Source organism: Ciconia boyciana, chromosome 1, assembly GCF_034638445.1.
Source record: "Ciconia boyciana chromosome 1, ASM3463844v1, whole genome shotgun sequence".
Classification (NCBI taxonomy): Eukaryota; Metazoa; Chordata; class Aves; order Ciconiiformes; family Ciconiidae; genus Ciconia; species Ciconia boyciana.
Window position 1 is genome coordinate 53,384,221 of NC_132934.1, and position 22,058 is coordinate 53,406,278.

The following is a 22,058-nucleotide window of genomic DNA, read 5'->3' on the forward strand; positions in this document are numbered from 1 at the left end:
GACTGAATATGAAAGGTTACTTGGCACCACCAGCTGCTAGAATTTTGAATTGCCCTTTATGGAAAGTGACTGAAACCTTATTCCTTTGAAAGTTAAAAACAATGAAGGACAAAATCCTTGAAGATGACTTTAAGAACTCAAGCCCTGTTGGCTGTAGGCTGCAACAGAACCTTGTATAGCTAAGTGAATACTTCCCTTCCCGTCATCTTTATTGTATTGAAAAATTCTGACCTTACATCTATTAATAATCTCGGTATTATACTTTTCACTCTTTTTCGAAATCCAGGACTGCATCTGTATGATACAAATGCAGTGGATTGCAGGGATATCCAAGCTAGCTCTGAACAATGTGAGAAGGGAGAATCAGGCAGAAGACCCAGGATAATGCTGCTATCCTATTTCTGGCACATTAATCACTCTGATAGGACTATATGGCACAGCACTGCATTTGCTCTTACACCTGAGAATGTTAACAAAATCTGCTGTACAAGGAAAATGGTTCTAAAATGTTTCTGATCTTCAACATCCTTATAGCTAAAATTACTGCCATTCAGTCTTCTTCACCTTTAACTATGAAAACCAGTTGTGAACAGAAGATAAATGATGCTAGTCAAGATCTGATACACTCTTGGGAATTTTTATTGGAAATATCAACTCCTCACAATATCCTGTAAAGCAATGAAGAAGCAGGAAAAAAAGGTTTTAAAGAGGAACGATCTCTCCTTTGCACACTGCTGAATGGGAGAGTTCGCTGAAAAACACAGTATTCTTTTAAAGGCATAAAACTAGTACTGCAGTCCTTGAAAACATTATGTAATAAATTCTGCAGCTTTATTTCTTTGCAAACAGGGGATACTTCTTTATGATTTTTATCATTGCAAATTTCTTCAAAGTAAAGGCAGAAGTATTGCTTTACAACATTAACATCACTGTGTTTGTCTGCTTTTATCTACCATGAACTTCAAGTATTTTACATTGACCTTCAATCAACATAATCTGTTTTAAAATGCCATAAGCTAGAACTATGAGAGGTAGGGTTTGGGGGCAGCAAATGCAAACATTTGAAACAAGACATTTATTCCAGTAAAACTAGCACAAATATTGCCTAGAAAACAAAATTTAAATACTCATAATGAAATTATTTTAGAGGAACTACCTTTTATTACAATCTACAATTATTATTGTAATGAAGGATGCTATCCTAAGACTGCATGTTTAGGAGGCCAAATTCAAAATAGGATGTGTCTAAAATTTTAAAATTAATTTCAGATTAAAGGATCTGAAAAAGGACATTATTTTAAAATAGAAATCAAATTTTCTTGCTGGCTCACCAACACTGAAAAGGTTAAGCTGGTAAAATATAACTCTTTATCCAGAGCTCTCTTCTAAGCTACTGAAGGCAGAACAAGTTGTTGCCTAGGACAACAAAATATTTAGTGACTATTTATTTTATCTGTTTTTGTAGAGAACTTGTGGGCTGGGAGGAGAGGTTATTTTCCAGCTTTTTTAAAGGGAATAAGAGGTCTTGGGTTGGGCTGCTTCTGCTATACTCCCTGGGAAGGAGATCATATTCTGAAACTTGAAATATGAACCTTCTTATAGAACACTAAGATTTTAGACAGAAAATCAGATGATAAGGCAATTTATGTGCTGCCTGAATGGAGGGAGATTTTGTTAGGATACTTCAGAGACAACACCCTCTCTGGCACTAGGCAGAGTAGGTTGCTTTAATAAAAAAATTATCTTGCATTATAAATCAATCATTTGTGCTACCTAGTGTGTTACAGGACAAGAAAATGATCCTGCAGGTGGAACACAATAGGTGCTAAAATTGCTCAGCTTTGATTATTAGTGCTAAAAATTGCTGCCAATCACTACCTGATTATAATTTGTTTTGAAGAGAGCGTGGGGCAGAGGGAAAGAAAAAAGAGAAAAAGAGAGAGGAAAAAAACCTCTGGTTTTAAGAATTCTAATATATGAGCAAAGATTTACCTCAGAAAAGAGGTAAAAGTGATTGTTAAAAAATTATATCATTTTGATATGACTAAAATCCTTACATTTAAAAATAAATGCAGGAAATGGGAATCTTATTAAAAGAAATCTGCAAATTTCAATGGCTAGATTTACTGATCAAACATGGCTATTTACTATCACATTTTAATCAGACAACAATATTTTGTAATTGTTGCCAAAATATAAGGAAATATAAATATAGAATTAGGGAAATTATTTCAAAGTACTTATATAATGTCTTCTATTTAAATAACCTCTAGTGCAAAATGATACCAGATGGATTACAAAAGAATCATCATACTACCAAAAAATAAATGCCATGAAAATGTCCACAGTGCAAATGCTTTCTCTTTCTTTCTTTACCATGTATTGTAAACTGAATAAAGCACTGTATTTGAACTAAAAGAAGTGTTTTTCCTCCCACTTCTCCTGAGTCTGAGCACTGCAATGATCCAAGGTGGGAGTGGGAAGAGGTAAATAGTGGATGGTTTGAAGAAATTGCCATGGTCTATGTCATCTCCTGATCTTTTGCAATTAACAGTGTAGAGGAAAGAGGATGATGTATTTAAAAAGTATTTTGCATTACCATGAGGAACAGAAGGAAGTTTGCACATCAAATCACTCAAAGGCTACAAGATCACTACCTAAGCAAAATGTTACATGCGGAAACTGTACATAAGAGTTAAACATGTTATGAAGTTACAATACTGGCACATAGATTTGTTGAGGATCAAGAGCTTCCAATAAGATTTCTAGAAACAGCCACTGCAATACTACAACATAACAACAGTTTCTAAATGATTAGAAACATCCACAATCATTTAGGAACTGAGTGACTGATGGAGCTGCTACCAGTACTCAAAGCAGAAAGAATAATTTTCAAATGCAAGATCCAATGGAGCAAATTTACGATATGATTGCAATTGGTAAGTATTTCATTCTTGCTAAAGAAACAAAGATGTGCATTATTAAAACCCTTTGGAAACCTCTGTGGGTGCCCTGGATGAACAAAATCTACACAACTATTGTGTATGGAAAAAAATTTTGCTATTTGTATAATTTCTCATAACTTTTTTGTACATGCAATAAACCTAGTGATCCCATTTCAAAGGGAAATAAGAGTAATTTAGAGAGTTATCCTTTGTATTTACAACTGTAGCAGCAAACACATATTAATGTAATCTCATTTGCAGCATTGCTCTACTAACGTAGGAGCAACCGAGCAAATGTCTTACCTCATGAAGAAATAATACATCATGATGAAAGCTATTCAGTTCCAAACCTACCTTTGGAGTATTTGATTTGAAATATATAAGCAACTATCCTGTTGTCAAAAAACTACTTAATACTTGGTCATATTATTTATGTTAATTAGGATAGTTTTGCAAACAGATGGGCCAGAGAATTTGGATGGATATTGAAAGTTTCTTTCATATTTCCTCAAACCAATCAGGTTGTGCATTAACCACTTCAAAATTGTAGTTATTTAACATAAAACCCACCACAAATGTAGTAGAAAAGATTTTCTTAAATGTCTTAATGCATCCTATACATAGACTACTATTTTACTAATGAGTGAGAAGACCCAAAGTTCAGCCTGCCTGGCAGAGAACTTTAAAGATTCCCATAAAACTTTCAAAGGCTAGATATATCTGTTCCTCAGTACAATAGGCACATTTGTTTTTGCAGGAGAGATTCTCAAACATCTTATGCTACCTAGAAACTTTGAAATACAAGACTTCTGGTTTTGCACCAGTACATCAACATGGTTGTCTCTACAGAACTGGCATTTGTATTTGACATGTGATAGTCCATTATTTAGCTTGTGGGAGAATTCTTTACTTTCAGTTAGATACATTTATATATAAATACAAACATACACACATATGTGCACATGCACATATTTATATATGTAGCCGTTTTAAAAGTTTTGGTTCACATAAATTAACTTCAAGTACTTTCTTAATCAAGTACACTAGTAATATGCTCCTGAATGTTTGGAAAGAGTGAACAAAGAAAAAGTCATACAGAGAATTTTCTAAACTCAGCAACTATAGAAGTTATTTTTAATAACAAAATACCTAATAAGTTGAGATCCCACACCCTATTGCTAATGCAGACTCACAGTCTTGAAAGCTCTTCTGATTATCAAAATTGTTGGAGCCATTTAGAAAGCAACTACTGGAAGAACTATGGGCATCTTTATCAGTCAGTAGTGTTTCTGGGAGATCAGAAAGGACTGTGGCTCCAAGCACTCTTAATTCTTTTCAGTGATCTGAAATCTAGCACAGGGATCTGAGGTAGAGAGGAAAAGGAACAGGAATTGTAGATTTGCAGTCACAATGTCTGAGAATATGTTATTGAGATGTAATTTTTTCATTCCTCTTCAAAACCGGCCTCTGCAGAGTGGCACGCTTGGGAAATTAAGTAATAACAAGAGAAGAAGAGTCATAGAGTAATTTGTCAGACAGAATCTGAAGGACAGCCCTCCTAAGAAAAAGGTATCTTTTCATGCTATAGAGCATGGGAAATTAAGCTGTCAAGTGAGCACAGTACAAAATCCATCCATTTGGTGTGTATTACCCAATCAAGCTGTGGAGTTGCTATCTGCTTTGCTGGAGTAGATAGGGAGGCTGCCAAGTGAGACACAAACCTGGGCAAGGAATCTGAATGCAGTATGTGGTCCATTTTTAAGTTCTTTAAGCAGAAACTGAAAGTTGTGCTGAGATTGTAGGTGCATTAGTCGGCTAAGGCCTCATGAGAGCTTTGAGAACTAAGTTCAGAACAGTGGTTGGTATTACTTAGAGCTATAGGCTCAAGCTAAATATGTATAAAGCAGTTCTGACTTTGAAATTAGACATGTACAGCTGTCACTCTGCGTATTGGAGCTGTACAAAGAAGGACCAGAAAGATACGGAGCAAGGATTTCTGGAAGTATGGAATGGCTAAATGGACTAAGACTCTTCAGTTTGCAAATGAGATGACTGAAAGGAGAAATGATAAAAGTGTGCAAAATGAACCATAGCACAGAAAAGATAAATAGAGAAGGAATTCAAGGATGAACTTGCTGAATTGCTAGCAATGATGTGTAACTTTTCCCTTAAAACCTTCTTGTTTTCTGAGGACTGGAGGGTGACAAAATTGATGACAATTTTTTAAGAGTTCATGGAAGATGCATGGAAATACCAGCCTCTAAGCCTGTCCCAGGCAAATTAGTAGGAATTCAATAATGCATACCAGTAGTGGACACACAGATAAATACAATCATGAAGAGTTAAAGTGACTGCATGTAAAGGCACCTTATATCTCAAAAGCCTACTGGAGTTCTTTGAAACAGTCAAAAAGTATGTTGATGAGGTTGATGATCTTCTTGATCTGCTCATTTGCCTGGATTTCTAAAGTGTTTTGATGAAGCTACTCTTAAAAGGCTTTTAAGAAAAAAAAACCCAGTCACGGCATTAAGCCATAAGAACAGGTTCTTTCATAGATAAATAGCTGGTTAAACCAGGAAACTGTAGGAGAAAATGCAGTTTTCACAGTGGAAGAAAGTTCTTAGTGAATTTCTGAAGAGGTCTGCGAATGGACCTCTGCTGTTCAATATATTTATAAATTCCATCGGAAAGAAGACTAGCAGTAAGATCACAAAACTTGATGATGATAGTAACTCATTCAAGGTAAGAAAGACAAGGACCAGTTGGGAATTGCCCAGTTCCAGAAGTCCCCTGAAAATTACTAATGACTAGGACAATGCTATGCAGATAGTTCATAATATGCTTGTCCTATCCATGTAGCCTTCCCTGATCATCTGTTTAAGGCCATTTTTACAGACAGGACAGTGGGTTAGGTAGAGCCTCTGATCTGTTTCAGTATAGCCATTTTCAGGCTCTTTCATTAGTGGGCTGCAGTAAAATGATCATGTAGCAGTCTTTAATATAACTAAAGAATCACTTTTTCACACAGTATATAATTAAATTAAATTGTGGAACTTGTTGATGATGTTGTGGAGGGTCCAAAGTATTTAGTTATAAACTAATGGAAGGCAGTCCATTGGTAGCTATTTTCTCTCTCTAGTATCTTTGATCTGATCCTGAACAGCAATCATTATACCCTAATGTAAACCAGGAATGCAATTTTGTGAGCAACAGTATCAAGAACACTTCCCCAAAAGCTCAAAATCTGGACAGTAATTGAGTTTAAGAAACCATTTAGTAAACATTAATTTTACAGGAGACAAAGACTGAATCATCCATGTGAAAGATGGATGTACAAAAATAGAAGAAGCTCACAGCGCAAGATGAACTAATTGAGAAGAAATGTAAACCAGGCCACTGACATGTAACCCTCCTCCCAGGAGTTCATCTATCTGTGATTCAAGGCCTACTTTCAATACAGCGCAGCTGTGCAACCGTTCTCAGTTTTCATCTGAGAAAATTGCTAGGGCGTGAGAAGGAGCTGTAAGAGAGTGCATAGGCTGGAAGCATGCAAGATAAGAAAGGTAAAATTGCAGACATAAGTAAGATTGTTGAGACGGGGAAACTGGCACCTCAAGGATTCAAGGATAACAACACTCACATGAAAAGGTATAAAATCCCAAGGGAAAAAAGGGAAATCAGAAGACAGCAACTCAGCAACATCATAGATCAACCTGTTCCCGGGAGCAACAGAGGCCAGCCCTCCCCACCTGAGTGATGACTACTTGCCCAGTGGACTTAGTGACTCATTTGGTGGGGGCTGATTTAATGCTTAGTTCATTAGTCCTACAATTTATTGTGTGTGCTAGATGATAAATAACTTGCTTTGTGCTTTTAAGCTGTTTATATCTTGCCTGAAGAATCTCTTTGGTAAAAGTTCCCTGAAGAGAGTGACTCCCTGAGGGGGAGGGTTACGTAAGTAATCCAAAATAACAGACAAGAATAATATGATTAGTCATGTAGAAGAGCATTTATACTTTAAAGCACAGGTGCACACTTTAGATGGGTTAGGGGATTTCAGAACATAGTGGACTTTTTTTCAGCAGATGATATAGATGATATAGATACAGCATTGAATAAATGATATCTGAATCTGGGTACAGAATCTGACCTCTCTAATGAGCCAAGAAACCTGGGAGACAAAACCAGAAGTGCTGGGAAAGCCAATGCTGGGAGAAGGCATTCTGAATACTTACAATCCCAGGATAAGGAAATTAGAACAATGCTTCCCAGGAAGCACATACCTGAGAAAATAATGAAGCAAATGGATCTGGGAAAATTCTTGATCTAAATGACAAATGAATTAGTGAAAGAGAATCTAAATTTCAAAGTCTGGCTTGTTGAAAAAGGACTGAGAATGCTGTTGGGACCTCACAAGAAATACAAATGAATAACTTCTAAAATGACTCTTCTGATTCAAATGCTTTAAGTAATTGCTGCTTGATTGTGCTTGAAGAAACACACGCACTATATAAGTATACATAAAAGTCTGAAAAGAACTAGCACCTAAGTTAGAGCAGACATTACCTTTCTGGAATAATTTGCAATAAATTGCAGGAAGCTGCATATTAAAATTTTTTCTTAATGCCAATGAGGTAGCTGGAGGACCAGAGAAGCTGAGGGAAGATGGCCTTTACCACTGGTGTCTCAGACCTTCTCCCTCTCTCAGATGCTTGGCATTCTCCTCACAGTTTTTCTTTAAAATGTGCTTGCCTAGATGGTAACTTCCAAGGATGGTAAAACAGTGTTGGAAATAGAGTAAGAATTGTTCTTTTCAGAAAGATAAGAAGATTCAAAGCTCTGATCATTCCAGTGTCCTATGGGAGTAAGGGGTAACTCACAAAGCTTAACTTTAATCATAGAATCATAGAATCACAGAATAATTTAGGTTGGAAAAGACCTTTAAGATCATTGAGTCCAACCATGAACCTAGCACTGCCAAGTCCACCCCTAAACCATGTCTGTAAGTGCCACATGTACACGTCTTCTAAATACCTCCAGGGATGGTGACTTAACCATTTCCCTGGGCAGCCTGTTCCAGTGCTTGATAACCCTTTCAGTCAAGAAATTTTTCCTAATATCCAATCTAAACCTGCCCTGGCGCAACTTGAGGCCACTTCCTCTCATCCTATCACTTGCCACTTGGGAGAAGAGACCACCACCCACCTTGCTACAACCTCCTTTCAGGTAGTTGCAGAGAGCGATAAGGTCTCCCCTCAGCCTCCTTTTCTCCAGACTAAACAACCCCAGTTCCCTCAGCCACTCCTCACAGGACTTGTCCTCTAGACCCTTCACCAGCTTTATTGCTCTTCTTTGGACACGCTCCAGCACCTCAATGTCTCTCTTGTAGTGAGGGGCCCAAAACTGAACACTGTAGTCAAGGTGTGGCCTCACCAGTGCCGAGTACAGGGGGACAATCACTTCCCTAGTCCTGCTGGCCACACTTTTTCTGATACAAGCCAGGATGCTATTGGCCTTCTTGGCCACCTGGGTACACTGCTGGCTCATGTTCAGCTGCCTCTCAACCAACACTCCCAGGTCCCTTTCCGCGGGGCAGCTTTCCAGCCACTCTTCCCCAAGCCTGTAGCGTTGCATGGGGTTGTTGTGACCGAAGTGCAGCCCTGGCACTTAGTACTGTTGAACCTCATACAATTGGCCTTGGCCCATCGATCCAACCTGTCCAGATCCCTCTGAAGAGCCTTTCTACCCTCAAGCAGATCAACACTCATACTAAAGCTAATCTTAGCATCTCTGTACGTCAGTAGGGAGAGACAAACTCCCCTAGGAAGCAATCCAGATAATTATCCATAACTTAACCACCCTGAATCACCCTCTGGATGGTCCTTTCTTTTGCCATCCTTTATAGTTTATAAAGGGAATTTAGGGAGGCTAGCTTCATTCACCTGCAGGGAGACTTTCAGAATATGCTTTCTTCTTTTTGTCTTTCAAAAAATGAACTGTTTGCTTTAATAACTTAACTGAATAGCTTTATGCCCCGAAGTAGAAGAAAAGTATCTTGGTCAGCATCACACATGGAAGTTCAGAGGCACGTGATAAGTAAAACTCACAGTAGTATATTGAGATGTGTTATGATAAAGGATGACCTTATTACTAGTTTAGATCTAGAAAAAAAGTCTAAAACTTCATGAACTTCATCCACAGGCATGTGAGTTGATGATCACAAAAAGTGTAGAAAGAAGATAATAAAGAATTTTCATTTTTTAAAATGTAAAGAAGGGCTTGTGAAAAATTAAATGTCCTCTTCTCTCCCCTGTCCTTTTCTAGCTATGCTAGTTTACCTAATAGAAGATATGATCTCTACCTTCAAATCTGTTTCTACCCCTCCAGAAGCCATGGATGATTTCCCAATGGCTTAATGGAAACAAGCACCAAATATGAACTAAGGGATTCCTTGCACCAAAGCAGAAATGGCTTTTAAGTCAAATTCAGTGGCTGCAACTGTTTAAACTGATGGCTAAAATGAAAAAGTTATCATATCTGTAGCCCTTGATACATTTTTATTGTGTATTTGGCATAAGTGCAAATGAAACTTCTTGCTCTATCTACAACTTAAGCCCTGAGAGAGCCACCAAACCAAGGGTACTCTGAATTCTTTTCAGGATGCTGAGTCTGTTTTTTCTCTTATTTTTCAAGTGCCTGGATTCTGACCTATTCAAGTCAGGAGTCCTATTCCAGAGTTAGTGGCTTTGACCTTTATGCATTCCTTTATGAAAAACTTTCTGTAATAAGCTCTTCTTTGCCATCGCCTGAATGGGAAGTGAGACCTTTGAAATCGATTTCAGACAGCAGGCCAGTTGGCCAGAGATAAGTATCTTGTTCTGCCAGACTGCACAATGCTTCAAACCAATTTCTTGTCCATTTCTGAAAGATTCCCCTCAATTGAAACAGAAAAATAACAGTAAATACTTTTCTAAGCTACAGATTTTCTCAGTGAACATTATTTCATTACAGTTAGCTACTACTGATTGGTGGGAATTAAATATATAGTGACTGCACTAAAACAGAAATTCTGAGAATGTAGAACCGTTTTATTTACTATGCTCTTGAACAACATAATCCAATAATGTATCAGGTGGGAGAAATATTTATCTCTGTAGGTATTTATATCTATACAAATATTTAAACAACTGTTTAACAGCTTCTTCTTGCAACTCATGGCAAAAGGGAGTGTTTTCCCAAGAAGTACAGGCCTGAAATGAGAACGTGATGTTAAGCTGTAAAGTTAGAGGGATATGTACTGGTATGGTTTATACTAATTTTACAGAAGTGTATTCTTGTTAACTTCAGTGCAGGTACTTCCCTTTTCATCAGTTGAAGCAAGTTTGGAATCAAACCACAAGCTTTTAATGAGGTTTTAATGATCCACTTGGGGGAGCTAAAGGGCAATTTGTTTCTGAATTGATTATGGCAAAATGTTTGGGATGCAAAATTAAGTTACAGAAGACATTGTGAGCAGAGACTTCCACTTTTTTCAACTCAGTGCTGCTTGTTAATCTATATTAGATTCTGGAGCAAAGGGTCCCCAGTTCTTATTAAAATTCCAGCCACTTATAGAAAAAAGACTCACAGTTATAAATAGCTTAGCAGCAGACAACCATAATAGCATCAATCATACGCTGACTTCAGTTATACACCTACAACATACATTGAATGCAACAGACATAACATGTAGGGTAGAGTTTGGTCCTTACTCTTACTCTACATTTTTGTGCTAGTTAACATTAACTGTAATGTGACAGTAAGAAAAGAAATTCTAACATGCAATGGTTTTGTCTTTCAATTAATATGAAATATCTCCTTTTTTTTTCCTTTTATTTAAATGCTGGTCTTGAGCTATACCTGCTTGTGCCTCCTGCACCAATTACTGTGTTGAAACATGGCTTTGCATCATCATTATGTTCTCCATTTCTCCAGCCTGGGACACACCGAGAACTGTTTCCCAGTATAAAGCTATATCAGCTGCTTTATCTTATGCTTGATTGCCTATGGTTACTGGTAGCCCTTTGACTATTCTGGAAGTTAAGCGCTAATTAGAGGCAGAGATGCAGTGTCTCCTATATGGGAAGGAAGAGCACAGCCTTTTGTCTGTGAAAAGCCAATAAAACATGACATTGGGCTTCTATCCATGTTGGGATTGCCCTAAAGTTCAGATAAACTGACAATACAGTTGATTTCAAAAGCCACAGCAGATCCAAAGCTATAATCATCTATCTTTTATAAAAGGAAACAACTCAGTTTCAGGCACATAACTTACATGAAAATTCCACTGGCAAAGCTATACTGTAAATGTCTTCACTGTAATAGTACAAAATTCTTCTCATTCCAAATTACTCTGCAGTGCAGTCCACATTTAAGTTTATGGTTGCCCATATGCGAGCATCTAATTTAACTGACTCATGTAAATAAAATTTCAAGCAAAAGTGATAATTAAATGAAATATTTTGTTCCTTTAGCATAATGTAGTAACTATATTTAAGGTTTCCTTATTTTTATGTTTAATTTAGCCAGAGCAGGTGGAAAAAGTAAACTGTAAGTATCTTTAAAAGAAATACTGTTGTTAGGCACTTTAAAAGAAAAGACTTATGCTTTGTAGCTATAAACTAACAAAATATATTTTTAAATGTCGTTCCGCATCCTGAATGGGTGCCACAATCATGCTGATTGAATACCATGCTAAAGACAATGGCAAAGCAAATGGAAGCAAAGGGTACAGTCAACCCAGGTATAGGCATGAAAGCTGTAATCATTTACAGTACTTGATGACAGTATTTGTAGTGCAATTTGCTTTTGTGCTTTCTCTTTGATATGTACGGGCAAGTACTATAATGTATTTAGGAGGAACTACTGCTATAAATTGATCAACTTACATTCATTAATTCAATCTCCCAGATTTTTTTCACAAGGTCCATCGATGTATAGCCATTAATTAGAAAGGATTTGGTATAGTCACCCAGTTCAATGGAATCCAGCCATTCAGCTACAGAGGTGGGGTTGTAGCCGTCGTGACCGATCTGCTTCATCTGAAAAACAAGAATGAGTAAGAATTACTGATAATATTCATTAAACATCTTTCAGAAAAGCAGTTATTTATATTATTTTCTTTAGGTCAGAGTTTTCTTCTTCTCTGATCAATATTCTTTTAATGATTAGTACAACATGAAACAATTTTGTGAGCAAAAGCACTAATAAAACCTAGTTTTCAATGCATCTCTTTCTTATGTCTGCTTGCCTTTTAAACCAGAGTATACTGGTTTAAAGTATAAGACTGTACATGAGTTCAATTCTTACTAGACATCAGAGAATCCATAAGCGAGGGAAGGCAAAAGAGTGAGAAGAGACATTATTAATATACTGACTGCACAAAAATGTCAGATTTGCACCTAAGATTTCATAGAAGGGGAAGAAATTAGACTGAGGAATGGATCTTTTGGTATCAAACTGCAAATGAAACATATTGCCTTGGTTATATTATTCCTAATTTCTCTCTCCTAGTAGGTTATCTGATATTTTATAATGGTTGAAGCTGCACTGTACTTTTCTGCCCCCAGGGCAGGCTTAAAAAAGTCTCTTTCCTCTACCTGGTCACATTTTTCATGGAACTCCTAGGAATTTAGTATATTTTAGATTGTTGCCTGTCTGTAAAGTTGCTTGAGACTGGACAATTGAGCCAAATATTATTGGAATGGAATTGACAGAATGACATACACAGAAGCGCACCACCTGCATTCATATAGCAACATAGGCACAGAAAGCATCATCACATAAATCTTGTTTTCATAACAAACTAAGAAATACCACTGGCATCTTGTTTTTCTGAATTTTGTTAAGCTACTAAGAAGTAAAGAGCTGCAATTTCTCTTTCACAATTACCTGTTGGTGACACAAGTGAAGATTTTCAAGCTAGTCATTAAAGATAAAAATGTATAAAGCCTCTACCTGTGCAGCTTGTTACTCCATACTGTTTTTATGAATTTTAAAGTAATTTGCAATAGTGGCAGAAGTAGAACGAAGTAGAAAAAATTATGCAATAGCCTCAATTTTCAACAGTATTATACACGTATCATCTTTCTATAGAAGTGTAACTATTGCTAACTTGATAATACACTGAAATGGTAAACTGTTAAGAAGCTTTAGAGGTTTAGAAACCTTGTGCTTTGCATAGGATCTCCTGACTGCAAGAGTGACACCGCACATGGTGAAAGCCAGTCTCCCATTTCTGTCTGCTTATGTACATTCCTACTTTCAGAGAAACAAGGGAAGTGTGACAGAAACATAATGTTTTGACCTTAAGTTTGAAGTGAGTGACAAAGTAATTTAAAAAGGAGATAATTTTGATCTTAATATCTTGCCTGAACCAATTTATTTTTCTCAGTTTATTTGAAATACAATCTGAATTCAAAGCAGAGAAAAAAATTAAAGTCTGCATTTGAAAGCCGCAGTAGTGTTCATCGATCTGTCTGTTCAAATGCAGAAAGCCAGCATGTCATGATCTTGATCTTGGTTTCCTGCAGTATCACAGAGGAGTGATGCAAGCACACTGCATCGTGGATATGGCAGTTTACTCTCTGGTCTTTTGCTGCAGATGTTGGATATAAAATATTAATGGAAATACTTAAATGATGTAGTGAAATCATTATCTTAAATCATAAAAGAGAGACAAGAGAAATCACATAAGGGAATTGTAGCCTTTCAGGTCACTTCTGTAACAAAGGAGTCATATTAGAAAGTGAGAGTTCAGTTTTGTTGTTGAACTTGACATTTTGGAGTTTAGTTTCATCCTAATTTAGAATTAAATTCTTAGATGTCAAAAGCATGGCAAATTCTTCTTTCATTGTCATTCAGACTTACTTCAAATCTTAGATTGACAGTAGTCTGTCCAGCAGACTGCAAAAACGTTGGAGGACCCTGGTAGCTCTGACTCTTGGGAAGCTTATTTCACGAGCTGATTTGAAATGAGGTATGCTAACAACTGACACTTGAGAAGAAAGGACCCGATAAACAGAAGAAGAAAAATCTAATACAGAGAAGACATGAAGAAGATGTACAGAGCCCACAGGGAACACATGACTTTTGAAAGATATAAGGTATTTTTGTTTTCTTTCTCTAACAAAGAAAAGCGAAGCGCCTTTGAAACAATTTTCAACATACCCAGATGGGACATGTTATGCAAAATATTTCTTTTTTTTATTACTATTTGATCTTTATGTTTAATAAGTCCTGATTTTAACATGATTTTTTTTTTGACCTGCTGACTGAGAAATCTCATGCAGTCTGGTCCACAATTCTGCTAACCCATCAACCTCTATAAAAAGCAAACACAGCACAGGAAGTTTCTGAATTCTCAATTCCCACTGGAGATCTCAGTCAGAAGGGTTGTTAAAATAGGTATCACTCTACTACGGTGTGTTGCAAAGGGCTGCAGGCAAGCAAACGCAGGCAAACAATCCAATAAGCAAAAGACTGAGAACAACTGAAATGTATGTGACAATTTCACTCTTTGGATTTGGTGCCAATAGACAAAATTGTCATCGGGTCACTCAATAGGCTACACGAAAACACACTGGCCTGTTACCAGGCAGCAGCAGACTCTGCAAGCATTTTCCCTCTCCCTGCCCCAGAGATTTGGCTGCCTGTGTTCAAGGCCATGTCGGGCTGGTGCAGCTGCATAGCCTTGGATGAGACCGTGTGAGAAAGAGCAGTGAGAAGCCTGGTCAGGGCCACCCCACCTTCTGCAGGAGCTGCATGTGAGCTCAGGTCCGTGTCCCTGACACTCACTCGAGCTATGCCATAGGTAGGTCTGAGCCCAGCCATGAACCTTACTGATCCTCACCCACTGACTTGCCCTCCTGAATCAACTTTGTCCCATCCTGGTCCCTGTGGATTTGCCCTGGGACGTGGCTGTCCGCGGTCACTGCCACCGTCCCTGCCCCACTTGCCTTGTGCGGGTGCTCCCTGCCTGCCCCACTGCCCCCCCTCAGCTCCCAGCCCACCTGCCCTGGTGGGGCAGCCCCCTCCTGCTGCTCCTATCGCAGAAAATTAACCTCAGAACTAGAATATTTGCCAGCAGTTTCAGCACAAAAGCAGTATTTTGTTTTGTCATGAACCAAGAATCAATCTCTTATCGAAAACAGATTTTCTAAAATGTGTTTAATATATGAAAATTAATAAACTTTCAGTATCCGTCCTCTTGTATGAAAAGTTTTGTTCTGTCTGTTAATAACATCAACTAGCTTATTAACTGTCATTCATAGCTGGCTGAATGTTTTCCTTTCAAATATTTATTGACAGATTGGTTATCTAAACGTGACAGTATCACTAATAGTATCTGCTTTTCATATAAAATGTTATGGAGGTTTTAAATAAAAAAAAAAACACTTTGAAATATCTGTCTGGAAGTGCTGCCCCTTCACTTCATTAGAGCTCCAGTTTATTTGCATCTTATCCCAGTACTCATTAATAGGTCATGGCTCTTGGACCGTTTGTATTTTTTTTCTATACTGCACCATGATCTTAGACTCCTCTCACAGATCATTTACACCCTGTAGTCTTCCTTGCTGAGGCTGTTTGCAGATTGATTTTTTTTTTTGAAAGAAAAAACCCCTCCTATCTACTGACTATATTTCCATGTATAATATTTCAATCACTTTGCACCAGCTACAACACATGCACGAGTGGTGTCAAACATCTAAGCAGCTATGTGCATACTGTTTGACGCAGAGCAGCATAAAATCTCTAAGCTTCAAGTCACGACAGCCTTTCAAATACTAACTGCTCATAAATAGGGGCAGTATTGTTCTTCCACAGACACTGGTACTAGTTCATTCGGTTGTTATCTTTAAAGAACAATATCAGTGTTAGCTGTTTCATTGCAGATGATTTTAGCATGCCGACCACTGAAAAGGCTAGGAATGAAGCCCGTAGGATTTAGAGAAAAAGAAATGTTTAAGAAAATATGATATAAACGAAGCATGGAAGAAAACACAAAGCATAGGAGATTTCTCTCCTGGGTCCTATTGTTCTATCACTAGTATCACTTCCTTTGAAATGAATAGAAAGCAGAAGCCAGAAAGAGCTGTTTCTCATAATAAAATAGTAATGTCAAGTAGCATCCTAATGGGTTGAGAAATCCTTTACAAGAGACTGTCTGTACATCAGTCTTTTTACAGGTGCATCACTGCTGTTTCTGTATAATATTTTACATTAGGATAGAAGGTACTTGAGTTTTTGTCTCTGAAAGGTAGCCAAATAAACACGAATGGAGCTTCAAAGTAATACATATGCACCAGAAGCATCAAGGTGAATTCAGTAACATGGGCTATTACCAGTTTTCTCTGATCTTCTCAGACAGATGGGGAACTAATGCTATTTTCTCCACAGGTAATATCACTATCTGGTGAATCTCAACACTGTGTGTATTAAACCCAAGCTTTTTATCCGCTGTATAAGGAGAAAGAGATGACTTGACTTTCACAGCTTTTTAAATGATGGCTATGATTACAGTGAATTTACACTTGTGTTGGTTTGAAGATCCAAGAAAGATCTTTTTAGCAAGCACATAATGCTTTTAAACTGCTGGCCTATCTGGGAGATTTAAGCAGCACTTTTGGGAACTTGTACGAAACTATCAACTACCAATCTGAGTAATTCTGGATGACTGTAATGGGGGGGGGGGGAGGTATCAGCTCTTTTTTTCCTGTCTTTCTCAGTTGTCTGTTATATATTGTGTACTTTACAAATGTGATCAGTTGGACTTATGTTGTTGGAAGAGGAGACCATTCCTCCTCTGGAGTGGTGAAAGAAAAGGCTCGGGAGACTGATGCTTCTGAAGATCAGAGGGCCTGGCTGGCACAGGGGCACAGCGTGGAGCTGGTGCCTGCAGCGCCTGTGCAGAAATTGAGCCTGCAGCCAGGGGCAGAGAGGCAGCTCTCAGGGCGACGGGCACAGCTCCCTAAGGACCTGAGAAGACTTTGCATTTGCTGCTGTTGAGAAAGCCACTGAGTGGGACCTGCCTGCAAAGACACAGTGGGTGAGGAAGAGCTGCATATAAACCTTTTGGTTTTCTATTCCATCTACCTTGTCACATATTTAAAAAGTTAACTATTCAAGCTTGTGTTCTAATAATGTTTGACTTTCCGCTAATCAAAAGCCTTCCGTCTTCTTGTGGAGCTTACTATAAAAAGACAGTATAGGCATGTTCACTTCACAGCGCTTCCTGATTCAGGATCCTGCCCCAATGGTAAATCCAGAATACCATGAACTGAGTTCAGAGTTTCCTACCTAAGATTGCCAGCATTGCAATAGGCACCCGTTCTCTGATTTTTTGCAGTTGGAATCTGTCTTCTGAATTTAAAGTAAAATAGATGCACACACACTTTTTTTTTTTCTGGAAAAATTAGATCCACATCCAGAAGACGGAAAAGACCTCCTAGTTCTTCATCAGACACAATGTCTGGGACAAGGGAAGAACAGGTCTCGTTCAGTATTACTGAGGATGATGTATGCAACAGTTCAGGACATTTCAATTGCATATAATGTAATCTTAAGAAGACCTAAATCTGGAATTTGTGGACTAAGTGGAAGCTATGGCCTTTGATCTCAAAAGTTTCTACGGGTGTAAGTTCTAAAAGCAGTCCTGTGGACATTTGTTGGTACTTCAGTGCATGGAGCTAGAGCTTTACAGGCACGCTTTCAAAAACTGGATATTAGCACAGACTGACATCTCCAAAGTTAAACTTTCATCCTTTGCTGGATCCTGAGTAGCTCTGCCAGTTTTACTTTAGATAACATGCTATCAACTGCACCTTTAGTTTTGTATCCCACTCAGGGGTTGAACTAGTGGTGATCTTTTTGGCCCAACAGTACTATGGTTTGGTGCCACAGTACGATTTAAAAGTAATCTACTTTGCATTCGTTTGCTTTGCAGAATAGTCTGGGTACGCACTATCCAGCTTTCTTTTTGGAGGAAGGTAAACCAGAAGATCAGTGCCAGTCGTGCACCAAATGCATTTCAGCCCCTAACAGGGACACAAAGATCTGAATCAAGTGGTTGACAACCTTACCACCTTCAATGGCAGAAAACACACATGCACACATGGACCAAATGGTGGAGGTATACCTTTGTATTTGCTGTCAACTGCCTTTAACTCTTCATGACTGATATAATTTCCTTCCTTGATGCTTTTTGTGATTTAATTGCCCCACTTTATGTTGCCTAGCTCAGAACTGTTTGCTGAATTTCTTGTTGCTTCTATAACGATTTTATTATCATCCACGTTTTACTACTGCTATTTTTTGTGATGGTCAGAAAACCCATCAATCTCCTCAGCTTCACAGAAGGTCCCACATGGTGCTAACTAGAGCCCCAAGGAAATGACGCTGTTCATCAACCCGTGCTGTAAGAAAGCTGAAAGCTTCCTGATAGCAGGATAACCTGGTGTCAGTATCAGGAGGCTGCTGACCTCATGACTGCTGTGAGGAGTCCGGAGGTGTCTAATGATGCTTCTGTGCAGTGACCAGTCGGCCAGCTGCAGAAGCAACCAGAGACAGATGAAGAAGGAGGCAGGGCCAATCCTGAGGAAGAAATGCTGCTTCCATGGATAGGCACTCTTATGTATCTCATTCTTGCAGACGCTTTCTAGGTGTTCAAGTTGCAACAGACTGTGGTGACTGCTGGAACCTCTTCTGCTCTTCTCTTCTCACAACTGCAAGTGCTGCTCCTGCCTGTTTTGTTAGGCCACACTGACCAGCTTCCGTCATTGCTAGTCCACGGTGGGCTGTGCCAGCCCTCAGGAAAATGTTTGTGTCATTAGTCATTATGATTTTTAGCTTTTGTTTAATGCTGGATGTCTTCCTAGCAAGTGTGTTCTCTGGGGCTGGGCAGCAGTCATTATGAGCCATGGGCTGTTCATGGCACCTCTGGACGCCACCTTGGTGCCTCTCTGGAGATCTTCGAACCTCTGCATGTGAGACAGCTACAGAGAACTTGGCCATGGCATGCTGTGCAGGCAGAGATCATTTCTGAGACTGAAGAAGTACAGCTGCAGACCCTCTGAGGCACAATGTGCTAACAGCCATCATAAGACTGAAAGGGGAGAGTCATTCTCTGAATGGAGCGTTTCAACCAAAGGCATAGACACAGGGGAGATGAATCATTTCTCTTGATAGGTGAAAAGTGGGAGGGGATGGGATAAAAGCTCTTATCTCACTGGAGGAGGGGGAGGACGACATAGAGAAGGGTTTCTTGGTGAGAGGGAACGAAGAAAAGTACTCTGTGACCTAGTCAGCCCTGAATCTCTAGCTGTCTTCAAGTCTTACCTCTCCTCCCTCCCCAAGTCATGGCAGTCACTTACACAGGCCCTGTTAGCCTTTCATTCCTCCCACCCACCAACCATCTTCTAGCAGCTCCGACTGGATTTTTTTTATAGTGAAACGGCCTGCATAGTATCCAGATGGCACTGGAGACAGAAGTTAACAGCCATACACCAGTAGGCAGAATAAACATATCGATTAATCCAGTGCCATGGAGGAGTGAATGGGTGAAGCAAGTAAGCCTCAGAGGCCATGAAGACATCTCCACTCCCTTTGTGTGGAGGTGGGAGTGGGGATAGAAATTCAATGACACAAGGAGACAGAGATCCATATCTTTGTAATCTTCCCATTACATTTGAAACACTGCAAAAGACGTCCAGTGTTAATCACATTTTCCTTGTCTTACTCCAGTCACTCCTGGTTGGTCTTCCCTTCATCTGGGAAGGTGCAGCGGCCTGGAGACAAGCGCCATCCTTGATGCTCTGAGAAGATTCAAAGAGAACAGAGGGCCTTGCTTATAAGTATTGAAGAAACTGGTTTTTGCTATTTCAGTCTGTTAAAAAGTTAAAAAGACTTAACTGTGTCCTCACAGGGGCTGTGCAGAACACAGCCCAGACCTATAGTTTGGGAAACATTGGAAATGTTTGTGTCCAGTCTGTCATGCAGCCTGCTATCTTGCAGGCAGATGGTGAAAGCCATAGTGTCCTTTCACACAGCATGTGACAGAGTTACAGTTAAACGGGGTACTTGCTCCATTTCTGGATATGTATGGTCTCATCACCTGGTGATGCAGAGGGTGCATAGCATTTCCCAAGCGGCAGGCAGTATCCGGATGATGCTAACACTCTTGCTGCCCGTAGAGAAGATGCTAGTATTCCCTCTGAATCCAGCGCTGGAATTATGGACCGTATGGATATCAGAAATCATTTTGATGATCTGAAAATATGTTCATAAATATGCCTCAGTGAGTATACCACAAACGACTACTGAGTGGTAGTCTTTGTAGTTTATAGCTGCCTGTGGCCAGGTTGCAGATGGGAATGTAGATCCCACCAGTGGCCCTTATGCAGCTCATGAACATATGAGGGGTGAAGGCCTGGGGCAGAACAGCCACACCAGCAAATACCCCCAAAAAGCAATTGTCCATGTCTTCTTTCTCAGACGAAAGGATGTGCAGAAAGTCTGAGTCAGCTCAATCAGGTTGTCATCCTAGTCTAGGTGCCATAGAAAGAGAATAGTGCTTCCTCTCTTATAGCATACTTCCTTGCCTGCTGACTGTTCTCAGAGGGTTCTGGAGTCAACCACAAACAAGAAAGTATACAAGAAGCAGGAAGAGAAATAAGACTTACTGTATGGGCAATGGTGTCAGGACCAGTGACATGCTACTGTCGTCTACATGATACAGATAAATGACAGCACGTCATGTCTAGAGTGGCTCATTGATAGGCTCAGTTAAGAAGGAAAATGTTTGTGAGACTGCTTTCATCAGACAGTTTTGAAGCACATGCATGGAGGGGACATTTGGTCTATGGGACCAGTCTAAAGCTAGTCTGAAATAAACACCCTGAACTATAGGATGGATGTATCTAACTAACTGCCTTGTTGTACTGATCCATTCCTATTGTGCTGCGTTACTTACATAATGTAGGCTACGCCATTGTGTTTCACAGTTGAAAAGTTCATGTGTTATGCTGGATTTGAACACTTTTTTCTGTCTTTATGGTTAAAGGTCTTATAAACAGTGCAATGAGCAGGTGAGCAGCCTCCTTCCAAATCAGGAAAGTCATTTCCAGAGGCATTAGAAGGAGGAAAAACAGCAGGGTAGAAAGCACTTCCTTTGAATTCTGTTTTTTTCATCTTCACTTCCAGCAGACCAGAACCAAGGAGTCATAGCCAGAAAGGGTCACAAACAATATGATATCCACTTCGCAGCATCTCTTAGTTTGGACGCTGTCTTTAGGAATGGAAGTTGGAATGATCTACCTATTAACTGTGCTGAATGGGAGAGAATTAAACACCAGGATTCAGATCAGCTTGCTAAGCTCTGGGACATCTAAGCCAATAGAAATATAGCAATAGCAAACGTATGGTGTGGTCTTTCTCTGTTACATACACAGCACAGTTAATGTGCACATGCACAGTAGTTCTGTTTTCCTAAATGCCAGACTTACTGTGCTTGCACAAAAGAGTGTTACATATGAGTAATAGATCCAGCACTTTTTGGAAGCACAGCTTTACTGCTCATATAACACTACTCACAGAGAGCATTTGCTCATAGCCTGCTTATATCCCACTTCTTGTCTGGTTCTGCAAAGCACTCAGGAAAGAGGCTGGCTGCCTGCACACCGCTGCTACAGATTCCCAAACTTGCTTTGTGCTGAGACCTCTCCATGCAGGAAGGAACAAGCTGCATACTTTAAGAATAGCACTGAAGCCAGGAGAAAGCTGCTTTCAGCTAACATCTTTCTTCCATCTGTCAAATGAGAGAATGTGTTCCCATTATGCGCTGGGAGAAGAAGCCATACACTGAGCATCCCACACAAAAACAATCCTTTTTCTTATCTAAGTTCTCAGATAAGCTAGGATAATTCTTATTTTCAAAAACATTTTAGCTTTTGAAGAACCCATTGAGAAGTCACTTGCACATAGGCTTTGGATGCTGAAATAACTTTGCAATGCTCCTTAGGTTTCTTATGTCACACTTAAGTGTGGCTAAAATGTTACATCATGACTACTATTAGTTTC

At 39.2% G+C, this 22,058-nt stretch overlaps 1 protein-coding gene across 4 annotated transcripts in view; it reads right to left on the reverse strand.

Annotated features, from left to right (window-relative positions):
• Positions 1–22,058, reverse strand: part of ANKS1B (ankyrin repeat and sterile alpha motif domain containing 1B) — a 448,570-nt gene that overhangs the window by 147,391 nt on the left and 279,121 nt on the right. For all 4 annotated transcript variants that reach the window (XM_072866003.1, XM_072865996.1, XM_072866022.1 and 1 more), the window contains one exon: positions 11,873–12,025. In XM_072866003.1, coding sequence (XP_072722104.1) covers positions 11,873–12,025 — 153 coding nt within the window. The remainder of the gene's footprint in view (positions 1–11,872; positions 12,026–22,058) is intronic.